Below are 23,582 nucleotides of genomic sequence, written 5' to 3'. Positions count from 1 at the left end.
GCGCCGCGTTCAAGAGGGAGGGACGTTGAGCGTCACAAGCAGACGTTTCCGGTGACGTCACGGGCCGTAGGCCCTGGAGCTCCCCGGGTTGGATCAGGTGAAATCTTTGGTGTGCCCTCAATTGTTTACGTTTGTACCTTTGGAGGCAGAGCCAGCAGGAGGCGCACAGGTTTTCTTTCCCGACGCCCAGCATGTGAGGAAACGGGTTTTGGGTTTTACTTTATTTTTCACGGTAAAATCCGGAGTTTGCTTCCCAGTAGGCCCTGTAAACGTCGATTGGCACAGTAAAAGAACCTGTGGATCGAATGCTTTGTCTCCTAAAGTCCTTAAAAAAAATGAAATGAATTCCTTTTTTTTCTTATTTTTTAAACTAGTGGTTATGTCATGAAAACAGCCTAGCATCTGTTTCAAATCTATAAGTATAAAAATGTCCCTGCCTCTTTTAAAGTGTTATCGTCGTTTACCACCTTTATCCAAAGGCATAAGATGAGCCTATCTACCCAAATTCAGTGCAGAGCACTTAGGCAATTTAAATAAAACAGCAGCTGAAGATTCCTATGTTCATGTGAAGCCGTCTATTGTTGATTAGCACAGGCTATTCTTGTATAATCAAGTGTCTGCTCCACATAGGCTGGCAAGTTTACCAGGGAATATCTAGTTCATTTACACATGTGACTGATTTAAAGGTGCTGGGAGTACTCACTGAACAAGAGAAGATTGGCATCAGCTTTTATTTGCTTACAGTCTTGAGGAGAAGATAAAGGCTAAAGAAATGTGTGTTGTGAGTTAAGGAAGGAAAATGCCATATGAAGGGTTCCAGAATGCATCTCTGTGGCAGACAAATTATTTTGAACAGAGGCATTTGAGTTCCTGAAATCTCTTATCTGCCTAAAAACAGAGCCTCTCAAAAGAACTCAGAAGAACTCTTGCCATAAATCCCTTCCTTGGGAGAGGAACCAGGGAAGACTGACTTTTGTCATTGGAGACTGCAAATCAGTACCACACCTAAAAAGACTTTATAACAAAACCAACATATTTTCCATCTACTCTCATAAGAGCTCATTTATCTTTCCCCAAAGTCATTTGTTTTCCCATAAATACCATTCTCCTCCTTCCCTTCCTTAAAAGATGGTATATAAGCCCCAAGTTCTAACCACTGCCTCGAGTCACATTTTTCTGTGAACTCCCATAGATATGTGATTATATCTGTTTTATCTCTTGCTAATCTGTTTTTGTCAGTTTAGTCTGCAAGTCTCCAAGAACTAAACATGGGAGGGTAGAGGAAAAAGTACCCCTTCGCAACAGCCATGAGATGTTACAGCAAAAAGAATTTAATTTTGGAGTCAGGTTCTTTCTAAGGAATGAGAGGGTAAGCAGTGACTGAGATAAGTAGACTTTAGCTAAACTGATGGGGAGGGAAGAGATTATTACAGGTGGAGGGAATGATGTGCTTGAAGAAAGATGATAAAATGTTGGGGAGTGGGAAAATTCCACACTGAAACTTAAAGAGACTGGTGGTGAAGGCCAAAGGGATAGAAAGGAGCCTGACCATAAAAGATCTTACATGCCACAGAAAGAACAATAATACATTTTAAGTAGGGGAGTGATTACTTTGACTGCTTTGAGTAGAAAGGAATGGAGGAGGCAAGAGTGGATGTAGAGAGACTAGTTAACAGGCTGTGGTGTAGGGGAGACAAAATGAGATGACAGAGCAAGATAGAATATAGGAAGGACTGGAATTGAGTTGCTAGGAAAAATAATTGCCAAGATTGAATGATTCATTGGATGTAGAGAATTAGAGGAAAGGGTCAGATGGCTCCCAAATTTAAGATTTGAAAGATGACCTAATAGAAAGGTACCATATCCTGAGATATGAGGAACATAGGACGAGGAAGATTTGGGAGGGGGGGTTGGGGGAGGGTTGAGTTAATGTGTATAATTAACACTTGTAGAGTTTGAGGTGCCTGTAAAACATACAAATTGAGATGTCTAGAAAGCAGTTGGTTATATGAGTTAAAGACGCAGAGAGAGCAGACTGAGATTATACATTTTGGGAGTTCTGGCAAATATTAATATTATAGGAATGAATAGTTCCAATAAATGTACCCATTGGGCACGCCGGATATGACAAGTATGTGAACTGTTCAGTAAGAAAGACTGGGTAGTCATACTGGAGATGGTAGGGACAAAATGAGAAGGAAATAGCGTGGACTGTTTGAATGTTTTAAAAGAAAAGACATGAGAGCTTGCTCTGTCTTCCCTCTGAAGAAAGGCCATGTGAGGACAGAGGCTGTCTACAAGCCAAGAAGAGAGCTCTTACCAGGAGCCAAATCAGTCAACACCTTGATCTTGGACTTGTGTCTCTGATGAAATGTTACTTTAATCAGTGAAGCCTTTCCTCACTAAAATATTTGAAAAAGCACTCCTCCTGTCATTATCCCTTTAGTCTAATTTTTCTTCTTTTCATTTTTATTATCTCTGGTGCCTATTTCCTGTCAAACTACTTAGCATTACCTGAGATGTATACATACACATATACATATACATATATATGTATATACATTACATATGTGTAGTGAAGAACTTAATCCTATCCAAAGAGAGGGCTGGCCTTTGCCCTTCTGAGGAGGTAATCTCTAAACCCTTGGAATGTTATGCCTGATAGGAGTGACTTTGTTTGTTTGGAGGCCTTGGACCAGCCAGACAGTAACAATACGATTTAGGGTGGAGGCTTTGAGTTATTCGTTCCATATAAGCTTGACCTTCCGAGGAGCTGGATACTGAGATCACTCTTATGAGCAGTCAACCATGCTTACCCTACTCCTACCATGATGAAGCCCCATTAAAGATGGGACACCAAGATTTGTTCCTTGTTGGCAGTACTCCATGCGTTTTGTCACACATTGATGCTAGGGAAGTACTGCTGTTCCTGACTCCACGGGGAGAGGAAAACAGAAGCTCCACACTTAGGCCTTTTTTCTGGATTCTGCTGTATGTACTTCTTCTCTTGGCTGATTTTGATCCATATCCTTTCCTTGTAATATACCATAACTGTGAGTATACAACTTTCAAGGAGTTCTGTGAGTTCTTCTAGTGAATTATTAACATTGATAGTGGCTTAGGGAACACCCTGAACTTGCACGTGGTGTCAGAAGTGAGGGGAGTCTCGTGTGGACTGTGTGCTAACAGTCCGTTCACAGTATATATGTTTGTTTTGGTTTTGTTTACAGTTATAATCCTGTGTACCTAGAGCTAGTTTTAGCATGAAATAGGCATTCATTAAATATTATGATGAGTACATGAATGAGAGTAGCTGAATAGTATAAGAAATTAAGAGAAAATCTATTTATGAAATCCAATACTACAGAACTATGTTGAGAAAAAGCTTCCAAGTAATGCATAACCAAGCCTTTTTTTAAATTATATTCCAAGTAATACTGTGATATTCGCTGTCTTCAAAATGGTTGCCTCAGTCATAATTCTTGGAAGTCTTTGGGATTATGTAATATGTGTTTATATTTGGGGAAATCTTAGGGATTATGTGTTTTCAGTTTATAAAAGTCACCACCAGATGGTGATATTTTTATTAGGTAAATAGTTTTTGTTTTCAGATACATCAATTTGTAGAGAAAAGAGATAAACTATATGAAATAGAGCATTTATTAATAATAAGAACAATATAACAATGCAAAGGTAAGATATTTAAATATAGCACAAAATATCTATAAGGGTATGTCCTATACCAGAATGCATTTTTACAATTGTAATCACATTAAAGAGAAAGTAGACTTTATACCGGTGTAGCTGAACCATCCCCTCTCTTAACAGGGATTGGTAGAAGCTGTTCATGCTTAGGCATAGCCCCCTGTAGAGTTTTCTTGTAGATTCACTACTGTTGCCTTGAAGTTTGAACTGTTACAGGTTAGTAATGTGATGCCAAAGTCTGTGGCTTTGTGGTAAATAATCCTGGTATTGTATGAATACGTCTGAACTTTTAAGTGTATCCATTATACAGTTAATTCAACAACCAAGGACAGTTAAATGGGGATACAATATCCTAGGTTTTTTGTTTGTTTGTTTTTCAATTCCCCCAGAATAGGCCCAAGTCCAGTGAAAATAAAATGGAACACAGGAGAGAAAATGGGTATTACTGTCTTCCAATCCAATTCTTGTATTCTTTAAATCTTGTTTTTCATCATCTCCTCTCCACTCAAAGTGCTGTGCAGTTATAAAGGATTTCTCTTTATTATTTTGTTCAGTTTTATTATGATTCTGTTTCTAATTTTCTTGCTGCCAGAAATTATACTTTAAGCAGCAAAATCACTTTTCTCTTTTATAAAATTATACATCTAAATTTAATATATCAAAACCTGTCTTTTACAAAGCATTATTAGAATATTCAATTCAACTTTGGCTTTTATAACAGACATTTAATGCTGCTGATTTATAACATCAGATTGATCTGGCCATTTGTCGTTATGTTAAATTAACCCTCAAGTTTGGAGATAAAAAGTATTATCTTAAGTTAAATGTATTTGTAATGAGAATACATCTGAATTTGAATTTATATGTTATGCATTATTTGAGGCTTTCTTTACAAACATGACTAGTGGCATTACCTTTGCTTCCCAAGTTTAGATAATGATATATTGAGAAGTTAGGTGAAAGATAGGGAAAGTCCACTGAGATAATTATTTTGAAAATAACTTCTTGGTAGCAAAATAATCATCTGAAGATAAAACAGTCTGAAAGCCCATGTCAAGTAATTTAGAATTCTGATTCAATATAATGAAATAGAAACCAGAATAAATCGTTTAAAAAATAATTCACTCAGTTTGTAAATAATAACTAAGATATGTGAGTTGAGAGTGTACAAAGTTTAAAACGTAAAATGTCAACTCAATAACTTTGGAAATAAACATTTAGGTAATACATTTAATATATGTTTACAGAAAGATCAGAATAAAGCAATTTGAGGAAAAATCACTTTCTAATTTTTTTTTTGAAATATACGTCACTAATATTCTGACAAGGTGATATCTGCATTTTTGCAATGTAACATATTTAAAATTAATCTTGATATGTGTACCTCACAATCACTTAATAAAGTATATTGAATTGTTTCTTTGCTTGAGATACACATATCTTTGGGAAGGAAATGAAAAAGCACCTAAACTTAGAATAATATGTGAACTAAAATTTTCCGTGCTTCAAGAGTGGCGAAGAAGGTCTGCCATATCTGCCACTTTAGAAACAGATACTTTTGTTTGGACTTAGAGGATTTTCCCTCTGCTCTGCCCAGAAGTTTTTTAGTCTACTTGGGTGCACCTCACAGAACTTAATCTTATGGTGTTTTTCCCTAGTTTCTGTTCAAATAAACAAAAGAATTCTAGAAATGATAAGTATACATCTACAAACTTTTCCAATATGTTTAAGAGCTACGTCTAACATACAACATATCTGTTTGAAGAGCAGTCAACATACTGAAAAGGTGAAAGGAAAACTCTCATATTTAAGAGAGAAAGAAAAAAAATTCAGTAAACAATTTGTATTTTATAGAAATGAAGGGAACAACTATTTACAGACTAGGGACATGCACGTTTCAAAGTTGGAAGCTAATTTGCCGTTTTATACAGGAGTATATTTCCTAGACATCAGTGTAAAGCTAAAGCAGTAACTGTAATAATAAGCTTGCTTTGCTAGCCACATTTAGGAAGCCTCTTCAACTCAGAGTTTTGCTACATTTCTTCCATTCCCCAAATATTTTTCCCCTTGCTGTAAAGGCCAACTTTACGTGTAGAAACACATGCATGAGAACAGTATATTCATTGAGCTTATACAATTTTCTGTTTACTCTGAGGTTGACAAACATAGGCGAAAACATTAGTAAACAAGACCAAGGTTTGATTTAGAGAAGGTTTTTAGAAATCAGATAAGAAACAGAATCTTATAATTGCCACAGTGTGCGCGATCTATAAGTAACACTTAAAAAGCACTCAAGTGTTTGCACTAGTTCCAGCTGTTTGCACTAAAAATAATTAACTATTAAGTCTGTAAAGCTTATGTAAACCAACAAATAAAACAGAAAATCAGGGCTTCCCTGGTGGCGCAGTGGTTGAGAGTCCGCCTGCCGATGCGGGGGACACGGGTTCGTGCCCCGGTCCGGGAAGATCCCACATGCCGCGGAGCGGCTGCGCCCGTGAGCCATGGCCGCTGGGCCTGCGCATCCGGAGCCTGTGCTCCGCAACAGGAGAGGCCACAACACTGAAAGGCCCGCGTACCACAAAGGAAAAAAAAAAAAAAAAAAAAAGGGAAATCAAATAGCCTCAGAACAAAGGTGTTAGTTTAGTAGTTTGAAGTTGCAGAGCCATTCTTGCCTTTATTAGGCCAAATGATCACTAGTTATCCTTGCTTTCTTCTTCTCTTCTCCTATAAGCTTTATTTAACAACTGGATTTCCTCCTGGTAGCCGTCCCTCTCTTGGCTCTGCCTTTTACTGTTCTGCCTGTGTGCTTCAACAGTGTCTGGAATGGAGATGTTGATATCACCATCAGGATTACTTGTGGGTAAAAAGAGAGAATATGAGGCTGTTTCCCCTAAATCACATGAAACAAATCTGTTTTCTTTCCGTGAGTAGCGTAGGGAAGGAGATCTGATCTGTGTGGAGGACTGGCTGATGTTGCTAATAATTGACACCGTGTCCAAGGCCTCTTCATTATCACAAATTTCAAGAACCTCCAAGTGTATTTTCACGCTGGTGTCCGCAAATGTGGAGGGAGAATCTTCTGAGTTTGGTTCATGGCCAACACTTTTGGATCGATAGACTTCTATTTTCTTAGAGGCTGGGGTAATTTTTTGTCCTTCTGTGCTCACCTCATAGGTAGAAAGAGATAGGGTTTTCCCGGTTGGGGCTTGGAGAGACACGGTCCCCTGGAATGCACATAGGGGAATGGCCAGGGCACCACCGGAACGCTGGGGACAAAAACAAAATGGTTATTATTGAAACCTGGTGTCTGAGATTGGACCATTTAGTAATTCATTTTATTCATCAAAATGGTAAAGTTTCTTTATTTCAAACCCAATTCCATAGAAACCTTTTACAGATATGGGATTGAAATTCTGTCATCAAAGCTCTGTAGCTTAGTTTCTCCTAGGTCAAATACTACATCTAAATGAGGGCAGTCAGAAACCTATCTTTGATGATAAAGGGACATATTTCCACAGTTTAAGGTAAAATTTGTGTACTGTAGCCAGCAGGAGATGGGCAGAATATGGGCATAAAATCGAATGCATATTCACACTCTGGAATTGTTTTTATATTTTTGTAACATGTTCAGTTACATTAAAAAGCTTTCATATAGGTTGAAAGAAATGCAGAATGTGTTATCAAAATGCACTTTTTTTTTCCTGTTTAGTATGCCAGAGAGAGTGACACCTGTGAAACTATGGTTCAAATTAAATACAAAGAATATTTCGACTGTAGGTTTGAGCACACAGAAGAGGAACCAAATGTCACCAGAACTGTGTGGTACAGTGTGCTTACTTTTCCACAGAGAAATCACAGTCATTAAAGTAAACCCAGTGATAGGGAATGCCCTCACATCCCTGCAAAACTTTTACATTATATTTAGAAGTATTAAAATTTTGTTTTTAAATTGTACTCACCACTGAGGACTGCTTAAGAAATGAAGACTAATTCTTATGATAGTCTGTACTTTATATTGTTGATTCATGCCTTCATACTTTCAGTTGATTCTTTTGGATTACATGTTAGTTTCAGAAGAAGACAGTAATATGCCAACCTTAGAGCAGTGGTACTAAAAGCTAGATCCCCAGACCAGCATTATCTGCATCACCTGGTAACGTATGAGAAATGCGATTTTTGAGTCCTACCCCAGGCCTACCGAATTAGAAACGCTAGGGGTGGAGTTCAGCAGCCTGTATTTTAACAAGCCCTCTAGGTGATTCTGTTGCGTGGTGAGATTCAAGATGCATTGCTGTAACTAAAGAAATGCTGTAGCCCAGAAACAGAAGGTGAGGGGAGGGGTGGTTAACAGACACTTCTTATACGTGTGCCCACCATCTGTAAAGCCTGGAATCACTCACTGGATTGGCTTAAATGTGTCTTTCCACCAGGGGAATGGGCGTGAGGGCTCTTAATGTTTTGCCAATTTAGGATGATCACCCTTCCCAGTTTGCCTGTGACCGTCCCAGCACTGAAATTCCTGCATCCCAGGAAGCCTCTCAGTCCCAGGGAAACCAGGACAGTTGGTCACCCTATTTTCCATGGGCATTTTGTATCTGGACCTAAGAGTAGCTAGAGAAAGCCTAGGACCAGGGTCCCACATTAAAGAACAGTTTGTATTCTCATCTACTTAGGGAATTTTTTTTTTTTTTTTTTTTTTGTGGTACACGGGCCTCTCACCATTGCGGCCTCACCTGTTGCGGAGCACAGGCTCCGGACGCGCAGGCTCAGCGGCCATGGCTCACGGGCCCAGCCATTCCGCGGCATGTGGGATCCTCCCGGACCGGGGCACAAACCCGCGTCCCCTGCATCGGCAGCCGGACTCCCAACCACTGCACCACCAGGGAAGCCCGTAAGATCAATTTTTAAAAATACAGGTTTCCCTTGCTATCTGAAAGTAGACTGTTCTGGTGAAAATTTACATAAGCTGAAATGGCGTAAAGTGAAGAAGCAATTACCTTAGGACACATCTTGCCAATAGATGCACAAAATTAATTGAGATAAAGCACAGATGCTCATAGACACAGTTCAAAGCTATGGCGGCTTGATGCCGAGATGCTGAGTATATTTTCCAGAGAAGGAGCTGAGTGCTGCGATTCTCCAAGCTCTGGGTGTGCGCTGCTTCTATAAAGGCTTGTTGCAAAACAAAAACTGAATGTTATTTTCACTTTTTGCCTTTCTTATTTAAAGCAAAAATCCTCTTTGGATTTCTTTCAGTTAGTGAAAACTGGTTCTAATGTAGGTCTTTCATAAAAGCGAAGTGGAATAAAAGTGAATTTTCGAAAAGCAGGGGATACCTGTATTATTGTTTAAAATTTATCTATTTTTATTTTAACAGCCCTATATAATACCTGATGATAGTCACAAGTGCATCAGAAGGTCATATTGGAACATATTCTTTTTTTTTTTTTTTTTTGCGGTACGCGGGCCTCTCACTGTTGTGGCCTCTCCCGTTGCGGAGCACAGGCTCTGGACGCGCAGGCTCAGCGGCCATGGCTCACGGGCCCAGCCGCTCCGCGGCATGTGGGATCTTCCCGGACCAGGGCACAAACCCGTGTCCCCTGCATCGGCAGGCCGACTCTCAACCACTGCGCCACCAGGGAAGCCCGGAACATATTCTTTTTTGAAAATAAAATAGAATATTGAGGGACTGAATTGTATGTGAAAGTTTATTGCATGATAAAAAGTGGTAGATTCAGAGAACATAAAACTACTCATTTCGTAGTCTCTGCTTTCTTTCCATTTAAAAGCCTATGAATTAGCATATGCTGTCAGGAATAGTGCCAATCCATTATTGCTGTATTCCTGAGTGTAGGTGGCTGGGAGCATTTTTATTTGAAAATGAAAAGCAGTTTTCAAAACCTCAGAAATGCTTCAGGAGGAGAGATCATGCCATGGAAACACATTAGCACAAATAATCTGCTGTGATAATTGATTCAGACTAACTGACCTTGAGCATAATGAACTTTTTGTTTCTTCACTATAAGCCTCTAAGTGAAATCAGGGTGAAATTATAATATAAAGGAGTTGCTCCAAAATATCTCTCCTAACAGTTGAAGTTTCTGTTGATTATCTGAATCATTCAATTTATGGAAGATGTATTACAGCATGTAGGATCATAGGACTCACCAGAGACCATTTTATAAAGGGAGAACTGACAGCCAGAGAGGTGAAACTACCTGCCCAGGGTCACACAGGTAATAGCAGGAGGACTGGCACCAGGACTCAGGTGTCTTAACTCCCAGTTAAATGCTCTTCCCACTGCACTATGTTGTTACTTTGAAAGAAATCTGCTTTAGCCAGGGATGGTGGATCATGGGTTTTCTGTCCAGGAAGCTAGAATTCTATCACTAACTCATGAATAATCCAAGTGACTGACAATTTTAATCTAAATTAAAATCATATAGATGATCTTTATGTGATTTAGGTGACTTTCAGGCATCAAAAAGTACAGACATTGAGGAATTAAGTCAAGCAGACCATCTAAGAGAGCTTGGAGGAGAAGAGATAGGGACACAAAAAAATAGCAGGGAGAGTAAGAACTTTGTAAGAAAAACAATAAACTAGACTTTTTTTTTTTGCGTTACGCGGGCCTCTCACTGTTGTGGCCTCTCCCGCTGCGGAGCACAGGCTCCGGACGTGCAGGCTCAGCGGCCATGGCTCACAGGCCTAGCCGCTCCGCGGCATGTGGGATCTTCCCGGACTGGGGCACGAACCTGTGTCCCCTGCATCGGCAGGCGGACTCTCAACCACTGCGCCACCAGGGAAACCCTAAACTAGACTTTTAATAATTTACTTTTGGAATTTTATTTAAAACTGTGTGATTACTATATTTTCATATATTCAAGTCCCCAAATATTCCTTGTGTCATCCTGTCTACTTCATTTAAATCTTTAGTAAACCAAAAAGAAGCACACACATGAATTGCTTAAAGAAAAGAGTAAGAATAAGAAAATAAGGGCCTCTATAAAGGTCCTATTATGTGGCATGGAAAATGTTAGGTATTTTAACACATTTCCCATTTAATTCTCACAGACCTTTGAGCTATAAATTAAGATTTGCCTTGTTAGTGATGAAAAGTCTCACAACTGAGTGACAGATTTAGGATTGATATTCATCATAACAAATATTTACTGATCTGCTGAACACAGCCCATATATCAGACTTCTTACTAAAGTACTTTATATACATTTTCTTATTTAATTTTCACATCAACCTTATTAAATAGAGACACTCGTCACCCCAATTTTATAGAGTACATAATTGAGTCACAGGGAGGTAACTCCAGTTAGTAAATGGCAGTCAAATCCAAATCCAGGATTATCTGTCTTAAGCCCTCTGTTTTTAGCCGTTTTGCTACTTCAAGGCGTAGTGTTAGGGAATAAAACATGAATAACACCTCACTCTCCTAATCCAGCTGGAACCTGCGGTGTCATGTGGGAACAAGGGAGAAGGGGGATTTATTCACTTTAGGAAGTGAAGGGAGTCTTTAGAGAAGATCTTTAAGAAAAGGGTTTCTAGGGCTTCCCTGGTGGCGCAGTGGTTGGGAGTCCGCCTGCCGATGCGGGGGACACGGGTTCATGCCCCGGTCCAGGAGGATCCCACATGCCGCGGAGCGGCTGGGCCCGTGAGCCATGGCCGCTGAGCCTGCACGTACAGAGCCTGTGCTCCGCAACGGGAGAGGCCACAACAGTGATAGGCCCGCGTACTGCAAAAAAAAAAAAAGAAAAAGAAAAAGAAAAGCGTTTCTATACTTGACTGTAAAAATCCATAAAACTTTATAAGCAAACATTTTGTAAATAGAATCTATGCTACAGTAAAAGAATTAACACAATTATAAGAAGAAAAAAAAAGGAATTCCTTGGTGGTCAAGTGGTTAGGACTCGGTGCTTTCACTGCTGTGGGCCCAGGCTCAATCCCTGGTTGGGGAACTAAGATCCTGCAAGCCACTCGGTGCAGCCAAAAAACCAACCAACCAAACAAACAAAACAAAACAAAAACCCCACAACAATTATTTACATGCAATACTGACATATTTGGCACTTACTGAAAATATATGTACAAAACACTTGGCTGAAAAAGACATTTAAAATGAGAAAACTCAGAGCATTACTATAATGCACTTTCAAATATCTCACAAGCACTTATGGCACAGCAAGTGAAGAGCACCAGGCTCCCTGGTAATATTTAGGTAACTTTAATGTGCTTCCACAAGATTGTTGTAAAACCACCTGAACGTTGTCAAGAATAAAGTCAAATGCCATATTCCAAACTGAAAAAAAGAAAATGGTTTCTAAATAGGGTCCTAAAAGATAACTTCAGTTGGCAGAAAAGTAGGAAAAATGTAATCCAGGATGAGGGAACAGTAAGAACAAAGGCAATTGGAATTTTGGGGAAATGACATAGTAGAGGGAAATGAGACTGACAACAGAGTTTGGGCCCAGGGCCAAGAGCCCTGTCCACCAGGATAACAAGTTCTGATTGTATCCCATAGGCAAGCAGGAACCACCTATTTTTGTTTATTGAAAGGAAGGAAATTAAGATATATGGAAGGTCTACTATGTACAGGCGCTTCATCTTGGCACTTTACATGTGAAATCTAATTTAATATAATACTCCATAAGGAAGGTAAAATTATTTTCATTTTATAGATAAATTGAGGTGTGAAGAGGTTAATTAACTTGCTTAGGTTACACAGGAAGTTAAGTTTTGATTTGTGATATATACTCATCTCAGATTCCATATGCTTTCTGCTATGCCTCTTCTGGTCTAACATGATAATTGGGTAGCCTGTGAAATACAGATTGGGAAAGATGAGTGTGGTGGTAGGGAGACCAATTAGGTAGTTTTAAAAATCATTGTGTACAAAAGAAAAGGGAATCTGAACTTCAGTACTGATAGTAGAAACACATATGTGGGATGGACTATAGGGGAATTGCATAGGCAAAACTCTTGAGATTGTGGAGGGTCCTGGTGAAATATGGCTATGGAGTCATGTATACCTGTCTTTGAACTCGGTTGAGTCACTGTCTTTGTAATCCTTACCTCTCAAGCCTCAGTTGTTTCATTTGCAAAATATGAAGAATAAATGAGTTAATGAATGTAAAATGATTAGTTGAGTGCCTCACACAAAGTAAGTGCTCCATAACTATTAGCTATTTTGGGGAGGTAAGAGACAGGAAACCACGATGCTTTTGAGATTCTATTGCTAGTGTCTAGTACTAGTAGTTGAGAAAAGGAGCTTAGGAGGATGTTGATGATTTAATGCTACTTTAACAATCTTCATCTCCTAGTCATTTTATAATGATTTAAAATTTTGCCCTGATACTAAAACTAAACAGAGATAATCCAAAAAAGAAAACTACAGAGAGCTATAACTCATTAATATAAATGCAAACATTCTTAACAAATATTAGCAAGTGGCATTAAGCAGTCAATAAAAAGAATTAAACTTCATGATTAAGTGGGGTTTATTCCAGATGCAAGGCTAGTTTCCATATTCCAGAATAGGTTGATGTGACCCACCATATTAATAGGCTAAAGAAGAAAAATCACATGATTATATGAATTGATACAGAAAAACTATTTGACAAAATTCAACATCCATTCATGATAAAAGAAAAGTAAGATCAAGAGTAAGTTCTTTTCCTTGATAAAGAGCATCTATAAAAACCCTACAGCTAATGTTACACTTAATGGTAAGAGACTCCTTTCTCTTAAGAGCAGGGATAAGGCAAGGATGTCAGTTCCTACCACTTCTGCTCAACATAGTGCTGGAAGTTCCAGCCAGTGCAATAAGTCAAGAAGAGGAAGAACTAAAACTGTCAGTACTTAGATCACTTAGATTGGTTTAAGCAGAAAACCCCAAGGAATCTACAAAAACTCCTAGAACTAATAAATGAGCTAATCAAGGTTGCCTGCAAGTTAAACATAAAAATCATTTCTATTTCTGTATAATAGCAAATGAATGTATGGATGTGAAAATTGGTAATTACAGTACTATTTACAATTCCTCAAAAAAGTGAAATACATGTTAGTCTAACAAAACCTATGTAGAACTTACATGCTGGAAACTACATGACTCATGAAAGAAATCAAAGAAGTTCTAAATAAAAGGAGAGACATAACATGTACATGGACTGAAAGACTCATTATAGTAAAAATGCCAGTTTTCCCCAAATAGATATATAGATTTAATGCACTTCCCAATAAAATTCCATCAAGATTTTTTTTACAGATACAGACATGTTTATTCTAAAATTAATATGAAAAGACAAATGAACAGAAGTGTGAAGTTATTCTGAAAAAAAATGAATATAGTGGGAGTAATCAATCTACCTAACTTCAATATAGCTACAAAAACCAAGACTGTGTTATTGGTGGAGGGATACACACATAGGTCAATGGAATAGAATAGAGAACCAGGAAGTAGTAGACCCACACAAATACACCCAACTGCTTTTTGACAAAGGTGCAAAACCAATTCAATAGGCTTTTCAGCAAATGATGCAGGAGCAATTGACATCCATAGGCAAAAAAATTAACCTAGAACTAAGTTTCATACTTTATTCAAAAATTGACTCAAAATGGATCACAGACTTAAATGTAAGATGTAAAACTATAAAAATTTTAATAAAAACATAGGTGAAAATCTTTGAGACCTAAGGCTAGACAAAGAGTTCTTAGACTTGGTACCAAAAGCATGATTCATAATAGGAAAATTAATAAATTAGACTTCATCAAAATTAAAAACTTTTGCTCTGTGCAAATGCAGATTTTGATTCAGTAGGTCTGTGGTGGTCTGAGATTCTGCACTTAATAAAATTTCTCAGATGATGCTGAGGCTGCTTGTCCATGGACCACACATTAAGTAACAAAGGACATACAATCTGTAAGGCTCCTTACAGTTCTAAAATTACATGATTTCACAGGTGAATAGATTTTGTTATTTTATAGTGTTAGCAGTTTGGAAAAGTAGAGAGAATTCAATATCAGTTGACAGAATAATAGAAAGCGCCTCCAAATCTCATTTATAGATGAATAGGATGGGAAACAAACTCATATCTTTTCACATGCCTTTAATATATTCTAATATTTTATTCAAATGACACATATTTCAAATGATGAGCCATCCTGATGAAAAATGATCAAGTTTCAGCATGAATCTTCATTTTACGTTGATCTTACAACCAAAACATAAGCTTCTGAAATGAATATATCATTGCATTTAAATTGCTCTATTTTTTATTTATGGAAATTGGTATTCTCATATTTTCAATTCATACTTTTGGGCTTTATCTGAGCCCATGAGCACAATCAGCACAGGCTATAAGAAATCCTATAGGAATTTTTTTTTTAATTTATTTATTTTTGGCTGTGTTGGGTCTTCATTGTGCAGGCTTTTGCAGTGAGCGGGGGTTACTCTTCGTTGCGGTGCGCTGGCTTCTCATTGCAGTGGCTTCTCTTGTTGCGGAGCATGGGCTCTAGGCACGTGGGCTTCAGTAGTTGTGGCACGCAGGCTCAGCAGTTGTGGCTCATGGGCTTAGTTGCTGCGGGGCATGTGGGATCTTCCTGGACCAGGGCTTGAACCCGTGTCCCCTACATTGGCAGGCAGATTCTTAACCACTGCGCCACCAGGAAGTCCCCTGTGGGAATTTTGAATTTAAGTGTGTAAAATTGGAGCTCTTGGGATTATTGGATAGGTTTTCTATTCTCTGATCTAATAGAAACTAAATCTCTTGTAACTCTAACAATGACATTTCAGTTTAGATCTGGTATGTATCCAAATTTATTTCCATGTGAAATAAATGGAAATAAAGAATAAATAAATTTCTTCTTTATTTCCAGAAGAAACTAATTCTTTCTGTTTTATAACAAAATAGAGAATAAACTGTAACTTGAAAGAAAGCATGCATTGTTTCTATTTGGAATATACAATTTTATCAGGAATAAATGAATCCTAAGAAGTGAAATAGTTTTTCTCATCTAAATGATAAACACCCATTCAATTGGGTGTTGTACCAGTTAGGGATACCCTACTAAAAATTGTTGCACAAATATTTTTTCTCATACTTCATGAACCTGAATTAGCTCAGGAATGAATGTATATTTTCATTTGTAAGACAGTTTCAAAGGATAAATACAGTGTTTTTGGTAAGATTACTATACTTCAGAAAAGGTGTTAAAATTCATGTTGATGGTATTTATAAAAGTACAGAAGACAAAATGTTTTTACTGACAGCATAATATAAGAAAAAGATAAAATCAAAAGAACACAAATCTATGGAGATAGTAGTTTAGGGGTATCCTGGGACAGGTGATGGTGATGGATTAAGAGTAAATGGGTAGGGACTTCCCTGGTGGCCCAGTGGTTAAGACTCCGCACTCCCAATGCAGGGGGCCAGGGTTCGATCCCTGGTTGGGGAACTGGATCCTGCATGCCACAACTAAAAGATCCCACACACGGCAACAAAGATCCCGCCTGCCACAACTAAGACCTGGCACAGCCAAATAAATAAAAATTTTTAAATAATTTTAAGAAGTAATAAATGGGCACATGGGATCTAATTGGTGTGATGAAAATGTTCTAAAACAGATTTACTAGAAATCATTGAATTGTACACTTGAAATGAGAGAGTTATATAATATGTAAAATGTTCCTCAATAAAGTTTTGTTTTAAAGAACATTTGACTGATACTCAGGAGACCCTGAACTACAACACTTGTTCTGCCACTAAATAAATAGCCGTGTGACCCTAGACAAGTAGTGTATTCACTCTAGACTTTTATTTCATTATCTATCTAAAGAGTGGGTCAGGCAGATGACCTGCAAAGTATCTCTCATTTCTTCCATTTCAATATTCTTTGACTCTGTTTTGGCAAAGTTAGCCTCAAAGAAAGCACTTTGTTCCTTGAAAAATATCTAAGCAGGGATGCTCTTCTGAAAGAAATTGAAATATAAAAATTTCCTTTAAAAACTTGCTCCCAAAATTATGGATCCAAGCCCCTTCAAAGACCCCTCCCCTTTTTTACCAATAGGACATTGTTGCTGATGGAACATTTTTTATGCTTTCAAAATATATTAAACCTAAGCCACCATGCATTCTGTACAATGAAAATGTCTGTGGTGGGAAAATAAAATAGCAAGAAAGAAAGTGAAGAAGATTATAAACCACTGTTTAGAAAGAAACCTGTAAGAAGAGTTTCATGATGCTTATATAGTTCTAATTTAAATCTTCAATCATAGGAAATATTTATTGAACACTAGATATAGTTAAAAGACCATGTAGAACCCTGCATATATGAGTATATATGGGGTTTGTGTATGTGTGTATTATATATGTGTGTATAATAATTTATAGCTAACTTTTTCCTGATGATAAAAATAATACATTACTGTAAATTTTTACAATTACAATAATATCTGAAGAATATGGACCAAACAGTCCTTAGGTTATAGCAAATTAAGGATGACTTCTATGTGACTATAGTTTTAAGAATTTTAATCCTTTTGAAAAAAGAATCATTCAACTCTATACAGCCTATGTGGATAGCATGAGTTATTTAAATTAATGGGATTTCCTCCTAACTTTTTGCAAAATTTTTTTTTTGCAAAACAGTGGCGAAATTCTCTGGAAACTTTTTTTATACTTCTTGTCTAGAAAATCATTTGATAAATCTAATATTTATACCTTAAAAAAAGACAGTACATGCCATCAGACTCCATTCTCCAGAATTCCCTTCCTTGTATGCTTCCAGGTTAGAATTGGCCAAGACAGGGCTTGCTTAATATTTGGAAGGTAGGAACAAGGTAGTGGTCATAACTGCCTGGAACTATTTTCACAGGCAGGTACAGAGACAGAAGAAGAGATACGTGGCAGGTGCCACCATGTCATCTCACTCTCCTGCCCCACATCTAGCTTTGCTTACTGACTCCTGGCAGTGTTGACCGGCAGTGGCTCAGATCCACCCTTAGGTGCTTGGCTATGGCTCCACAGAGGTTGTGGTTTATTCGCAGGCAACAGGTTTTCATAGACCTCTACACAGATTCCCCCTTCGTGTCCCTACTTTGGGTCTAGACATATGTGGCTTCTTAAATTGACTAACTGGTAACTCCACATCTAGCCCTCCAACTTCTCTTCCAGACTCTTCTCTTCCCTAGATTTACCACAGTTCTAAATAAGTCTCTTATCCCATAACATAGTGCTTTTGCTCCCCTGACTAAACCTTAGCTGACCAAAATCCTATTCAATGGAAGAGAAGCCCCAACCTTAAGAGTAAAAAAATGAGATTTTTTTTTTTGAGATTATTTTTAATTAACTCAAAAACCCAACTATGCTTATGGATGAAGGTGTTGGAATGTAGTCCAATCACAGAATCTCTTTCATCCAGTAATAACATGAAGAAAAATAACAGCCACGGGTTCAAGCAACAACAAAATAAATGGCTCAGCCTCATGTACAGTAGTGGCTACAAAAAGAAACAAAGGAGTCACCCACTTCCAAAAGCAGTTGTACAGAAAGAAGATGACTTAATATCCTGATAACTCTGGCTATAAATTTTATTTTGGCAAGAAGTGGTTTGAAAAGTGGTTCTCAAAATGAGGGGGTCTGTATAGTCAAAACTATTTTCATAATGATACGAAAGCTTTATTTGCCATTTTCACTGTGTTGGCATGTTCACTGCTGGTGCAAAAGCAATGATAGGTAAAACTGCTGGCACTTTAACATGTTTCATGGCAGTCAACACCAAATCTACTAGTAGGCATTGTATCTTCCACCACTGTACATGCATGTGCATGCATGCATGCACACACACACACACACACACACACACTCCAATTTCACTTAAGAATGTCATTGATGAAGGTGAGTAGTATTATTATCCCCATTTTAAAGATGAGTTAACTGAGTTGCAGAGATGTTAAGTGTCTTTTTCAAGGTCAAACACATATTAAGTGATAGAAATGAGATTCCAATTTGGGCAGTATTGTTCCAGAAAAACACATCATTTATTTTAATCAATTATTTGATCCAATTCATTCATTTACTGTATTTTTATTGAGTACCTACTATAAGCCAGACACTATTCCAGGGACTGGGGGTATGAAATGATTTTCCAGCCATCCATCCATCCAACCATCCATCCATCCATCCATCCTTCCATCACCCATCCATCCCTCTCTCTATATATGCACATAGAGAGCTATGGTTCTTCCTGGGTGGTATAATTTTAGGTTAATTTCTCTCTTCTTTGTACTTTTCTGTATTGCTTGAATTTTTAAAATAGTGAGCATGTGTTATTTTTATTAAAACAATAGTCATTATTCTTAAGATAAAACCTAATGTGACTCGTTTCTCTTTTGAAGGAAATAGAAAGTAAATTTTCAAATCTTAAACTCAAAGGAGTATGAAAAGACTGCTTCGTTCTTTCTTCTCACTACATACAAAGCAAAAGAACATGACATGTGGAAATTGTTTTCTCAGACTGATTTAGAAGTCAAGGTCTCCAAAATCTTTCCATCCCACACAACAAATACTAAAGCAATTCTTTTAAAAAACATTACAAAGTTTCTTTAGAAAAAATTAGCTAAAAGTCTTAGTGATATTATTTGATCTCAAAGAAGGAGAATGCTAATGATACAGTTATACATCACCCATATGAACACTCTTCAGAAATTAACCACTTGCCTTCAGAGGAAATGAGCCCTGTGGAAGTGAAAATGCCATATCTAACTAGTCTTTTTATTTCTGGGAAGAGAATACTATACACATATAAAACAACATTAGGAATAGATTAAAGTCTCTGTCCTAATCTACAAGTTTGTAACATGCCTGATAGTGCATTTTTAATTGATGGAATTACTCAGATACTTAAACTTTTCCTGGATTTTCGTTTTAATTCCTGTAAATCATTTGTGTAGTAGATGATAGGACAACCATATGCACAAATGCATGCTTTTAACTTCACAGGGTGAAAATTGGTGATGCTCCAGTCTTTTTTTAAAAATTTGGGCCAATGCATAGTGTTTCTTCTCTCTTCCCTATCAGTTAAGGTTTCAGAATAAGTTGGCAGTCCTATCCTAATGTGGCAGTCCTAGAAATCTGCAATAGACCATCTAGGTTCTTAGAACCAATGATTCTCTGTATTATAAAAGTGTTGGAAGAAAATTTAATCCACCTATTGAGACTATTTATTCTTCAATGAGTGGGGCCTTTGACCTGGCTTCTTCAGTTCTTTAGACCAGTTGTTTCCAAATGTCATTTTTAAATTGGTGCTGAACTGACTCCATAAGAATCACCAGCAGAGTCTGTTAAGAATACAGATTTTTGGCCTCACTGTGGGAGAGCCTAACTCAGCAGGTTTATAACTGGAACCAAAAATTTATATTTGTAAAGAACTCTCCAAATGATTCCTACATATAGCCAGGGTTGGGACCCACTAACTTAGAAGATACAAGAAAATGAAGATAGAGCTGTGATGTCACACAGAGTAAATAATTTCCTGAACACTTCAGAAAAGGACATTAAGAAATATCTTGCTACAAGCCCCTGTTCTCTGATTTCCAAGCTTTAGTCAGAATGACAAATAAAAAAGCAAATGGGCATTTGCATTGGCTGGGACACGTAAAAACTATTAAGGAGGAGACAGATATATCATAAATTTAAAGTTCCAGAGCCACTCACAAGCATGGGCTACTCTGAAAACTGATTACTGTTGGAAGCTGTAGCGTCCTGAGTGGGGAGGGAAACGAGGTTACAACCAGAAAGCATTTCTAGGTGAGTGTACCTGGGAAATGGCCTAACAAGATCTCAGAAAATAGACACCTGAATCTCCAGGGCACCAATACATTTGTTATGATTTCTTCTCTTGTTCTAAATAAATAGTCATCTTCATACCTTATTTTGTACTCATGATTTGTATACTTTATTATTATTTTTTTAATTTTACTTTTTTTTCCTTGGCCGCACTGTGTGTCATGCAGGATCTTAGTTCCCCGACCAGGATCGAACCTGCACTGGAACTGAAGAGTCCTAACCACTGGACCGCCAGGAGATTTTTGATGATTTGCATACTTTAAAAAAAAAGATATCTCCCCGAAAGATGTAATGTTCAATTTCCACATAACCTGTATACATACCTGTCTTAAGGGTCAGTAGTAAGAAATCACAGTACGGATATCAGGCTTATTTAGAGACACACCACTGGTGAAGCATGAGACATGAGATCACATAATAGTATACAGTACTAGGTAATCTTTGAAGAATCCTCTGAGAGGGAATCCTTGACTAGAGGGTTCAAAGTTCTGGTGGAAAGAAAAAGCATGACATATTCAAGAAGTAAAATTATTAATAGTTAGAAAACCTGGAGCAAAGAGTTTAAGAGGAGAGATGAAACCACAGGAACCAATCACTTAGGCCTCATTAAAAACTTTCAACTCTGTCCTGAATGATAAAGGAACCACAAAGTGTTCTAAACAAGGGGTTGATATGATGAAAATTGCATTTTTGCAAATTTATTCTGGACTGTGGTCTGTAAAATAGACTAGAAGGGTTCACACTGAGAGACAGGAGGACCAGCAAAGAGGCGATTGAGAGAGAAAGAATGGTGATTTAAATTAGGGGAGAAACAATGGCTATGGTGAGTCATGAGAATAGCAAGATATTTTTAAGATATAGGATTGGTGACTGATTTGATGTGAGTTGTGACAGAGAAAGAGAAATCAAGGAGGTTGACCAAGTATCTGGCATAGGCAACTGGATGGGCGGTAGTGTGATTCCCAGAGAAAGTGAACACAGAGGAGAAGCAAGTTTGGAGCCATGGGATAGAGGGGTCAGGAGAAGATTAAGAGTTCAGTGTTGGAAAGCTGGAATTGAGATGACTGATGGGTGTCCAAATGGAGAAACTCGACAGGAGGTTGGATATTGGGGCTTGGGGTTCGGGAGAGATTCAATCTGAAATATACATTTATATATATATTTGAGATGAAATTGAATCAGGAGAGTGTGTGAAATGAGAAGAGGATCCTGAAGAACACAAACATTTAAGGAATGGGCAGAGATAGGGGAGATCATAAAGGGGTCCATGAAGGAGTAAGCAAAAGAGATAGGAGAGTAATCAGAAAAGTAAAATGCAATGGAATCCAAGGAAAGAGTAGAAGAAAGATAAAGACAGTGTCAAATGCTACTGAGATGTCAGGTAGGATAAAGACTGAAAAGTCCATTGACCCCTGGACAGGCAGGGAATACGAGATGGAGAATCAAGCTTCCACAAATGGAGTCAATGCAAAGATGCACATATATACTCTTTTCTCTCAGGGCCCAACATGGGGACAGTGGCTGATGAAACCCATGTTGAGAAGCCCTTGGGAAATTTTAAAGGAAGTCCATGAAACTTCATCACTAATTGTCAGACACTTTAATCAAATAACCTGGTTTTGTCTGACAGTTCCAGCTTATAAAATCCATTCTTGTCATATGTGTTTATAGTAGTCAGATTTTTTTGCTGGTTGTTGAAGGAAATATGGTCACCGTATATTTTTTAGGAATAGACATAATGAGAACAAGAGATGCAATTTATCCTGCTTTCCTCCTTCTTGTATACTGAAAGCCTAAAGAGAAGGCACACAGTTTGGTTCCAGAATTCTGAACCTTTCCTGCTTCCCTCAGGACTCTTTTTTCAAGAATCTACATGTCAACCTTTCTGCACCAGTATGATGCGTGGGATTTTAGGTAACAAAAATATGCTGCAAAGAGAAGTAGATGACTATTCATTGCTACATTCTCAGTGTCTAGCACATAATAGGCCCTAAATAAATATGTATCGAATGAAAGGAAAATGTAGGAAGCAATTTTGGTCTTTATGACTAATAGAAAAGTGGGGAAAAGAACTGCTACAGAAAATATCTTTTGCATGCTTAGAGTTTTCTGACCAGTTTTTTAAAAAATTATGAACTCCTTGAGAGCTAGACCACATATCTAAAGTGGCTCACACAAGTCTTAACATTTTCCAAGAGCCCCCAAATGGCAAGTGGTTGAGGGCAAGGGCTCTAGTCTGTCACAATATCCAGGAATAAAGGGGTGTTCCAGACTCAAACCAGGCTCGGTCAAAATGGCCAAAAATGAATATCCCAATATTTTTAGTAGCAAAGGGGGAGGCACACAGACATGTCAAATCTGGGTTAGTGTATATAGCTCAGGGGTCATGTTTTAGTAGAAGAAACCATTCTTGGCAAATCTTAGAAAGCAAGGAAAGATTGGAAAGCAGTTGACTGTTGGCCCATCTCTTGCTTTTTTTTTTTTTTTTTGCGGTACGCGGGCCTCTCACTGTTGTGGCCTCTCCCGTTGTGGAGCACAGGCTCCAGACGTGCAGGTTCAGCGGCCATGTCTCACGGGCCCAGCCGCTCCGCGACATGTGGGATCTTCCCGGACTGGGGCACGAACCCGCGTCCCCTGCATCGGCAGGTGGACTCTCAACCACTGCGCCACCAGGGAAGCCCCCATCTCTTGCTTTTTTGATAGCATCATTGGAGATGCAGACTTTGGTCCTTAGAGAAACTCTTGAAATGGGCTAAGCAAACTTACCAGCATTTCCAACAACCCACCATACTTTCTAACAGAATGCTATTGCAGAGTTGCTTAATAGACTTGTTCTCTCTGGTTAGCCTCTCAAGTCTTACATGATGTGGTACAGTTTGAACAAAGAGAACTATTTAGGACTAGCTCTATAGCAGCTTTTGACAGAGGTTTGTTTCTAAAAATTCTAATATCCTATGCTCCTTAAGAAATATTCAATATGAAATTTTAATCCAACTATTCACCCAAGAGCCACTTTTTAAT

General features: G+C 38.0%; 1 protein-coding gene across 1 annotated transcript in view; it reads right to left on the bottom strand.

The window, feature by feature from the left end:
- Nucleotides 1-3,659: 3,659 nt before the first annotated feature.
- The window catches only part of GPR149 (G protein-coupled receptor 149), a 73,485-nt gene continuing 53,562 nt past the window's right edge, over nucleotides 3,660-23,582 (bottom strand). Inside the window, exon 4 of the mRNA XM_067737459.1 lies at nucleotides 3,660-6,971. Coding sequence (XP_067593560.1) covers nucleotides 6,399-6,971 — 573 coding nt within the window. The 3' untranslated portion in view covers nucleotides 3,660-6,398. The remainder of the gene's footprint in view (nucleotides 6,972-23,582) is intronic.

Source organism: Pseudorca crassidens, chromosome 5 (assembly GCF_039906515.1).
Source record: "Pseudorca crassidens isolate mPseCra1 chromosome 5, mPseCra1.hap1, whole genome shotgun sequence".
NCBI classification, from domain to species: Eukaryota; Metazoa; Chordata; class Mammalia; order Artiodactyla; family Delphinidae; genus Pseudorca; species Pseudorca crassidens.
Note: the sequence above shows the minus strand (reverse complement) of the source record. Positions and strands in the feature narration are given on the sequence as shown.